Source organism: Trypanosoma theileri (assembly GCF_002087225.1).
Source record: "Trypanosoma theileri isolate Edinburgh chromosome Unknown TM35_Tth_29_V1, whole genome shotgun sequence".
Lineage (NCBI taxonomy): Eukaryota > Euglenozoa > Kinetoplastea > Trypanosomatida > Trypanosomatidae > Trypanosoma > Trypanosoma theileri.
This window is the reverse complement of record NW_021639871.1, coordinates 245147-246328: the sequence shown is the minus strand read 5'-3', so window position 1 is coordinate 246328 and position 1182 is coordinate 245147. Positions and strand designations below refer to the sequence as shown.

Below are 1182 nucleotides of genomic sequence, written 5' to 3'. Positions count from 1 at the left end.
AAAAAAAAAAAAAAAAAAACGTACTTCTCACCAATGACCCCTCAAAAAAACCCCACGTTCGCGAGACTTTTTCAATTCTTCTTCTTTTTTCTTCTTCTCTCTCTCATTCTACTCATTTTCATTTATTTTATTTCTTGTTTTCTCTCTCTCTCTCTCTTTGCATATACGTATCCCTTTATTTAATTATTAATACAAAAATCATATATATATATATATATATATATATATATATATTTACGCTGTCTTCTTTGTAGATCCATTTGTAGCGATAGCAGGTCGTTTCGGTGGAAACACATGTGCCTTCACAAACATCTCTGAAAACAAATATAAATAACTTGCATACATTAATAATTGAATCCGCATATTAGACCACGTCATTCCACATCCACGTCCATCATGAGTTTCCTTCATTGCATACATCGTCACAAAACAACCCATCACCATTTGTGAGATCTGCATAAGTGTAATATACGGCGCCAATGGACGAACCATCCGTTTATACCCCATCGCTGCCAAGGCAAAGTATAAATACATAATGGAATGAACACTGTAATTCATCGCGGCAACCCAAATATACGCAGAACTTCCCACACAATATGTATGCCAAGAGAAGAGTAACACCGTAACGTGATGATACCAGTGAAGAAAGGGTAATTTCTGTTTTCCCTGCAAAACAAGGAAGATGGTATCCATTAATTCCGGGATCTTGGAAAGGGCAAAGATACCCATCCAGAAACCCACACTGGTGGTGTAGAATTCCTCCTCGCGAAATTCACAGGTCGCACTGTAGAAACCTTTATTGAGAAGATTACGAATAAGTGTGGGAGTGACGGTACTGGTGCCAAAGATGGAAAAGATGGAAAGACTTAAATTCCATACCACCATGGCCCGGCGAACCATAGGCGATCCACTTCCATCTTCACTTCTCACATTATTATTATTATTATTATTATTATTATTATTATTATTATTATTATTATTATTATTAGCTTTATTAGTATCACTGCCAGTGAGTTTGGCAAATACACGTGGACCGAGAAAGACAAAGGTGAGATAGAAGCCAGAGATGTATCCCACAACGTCTACATTCTCAATCATCCACTTACGGACGGCATATCCATCCCACTCCTGCGTGAATTGCATGATTGCAGTAAAGTATATATATATATATATATATATATA

The 1182-nt window shown here is 36.5% G+C and overlaps 1 protein-coding gene across 1 annotated transcript; it reads right to left on the bottom strand.

The window, feature by feature from the left end:
• Window positions 1-234: 234 nt before the first annotated feature.
• TM35_000291880 (putative fatty acid elongase) lies at window positions 235-1143 on the bottom strand (the record flags this gene model as incomplete). Its single annotated transcript, XM_029028345.1, has 1 exon — window positions 235-1143. One exon carries the CDS (start codon window positions 1141-1143, stop codon window positions 235-237), a length of 909 nt encoding a protein of 302 aa, XP_028880372.1.
• Window positions 1144-1182: the final 39 nt, after the last annotated feature.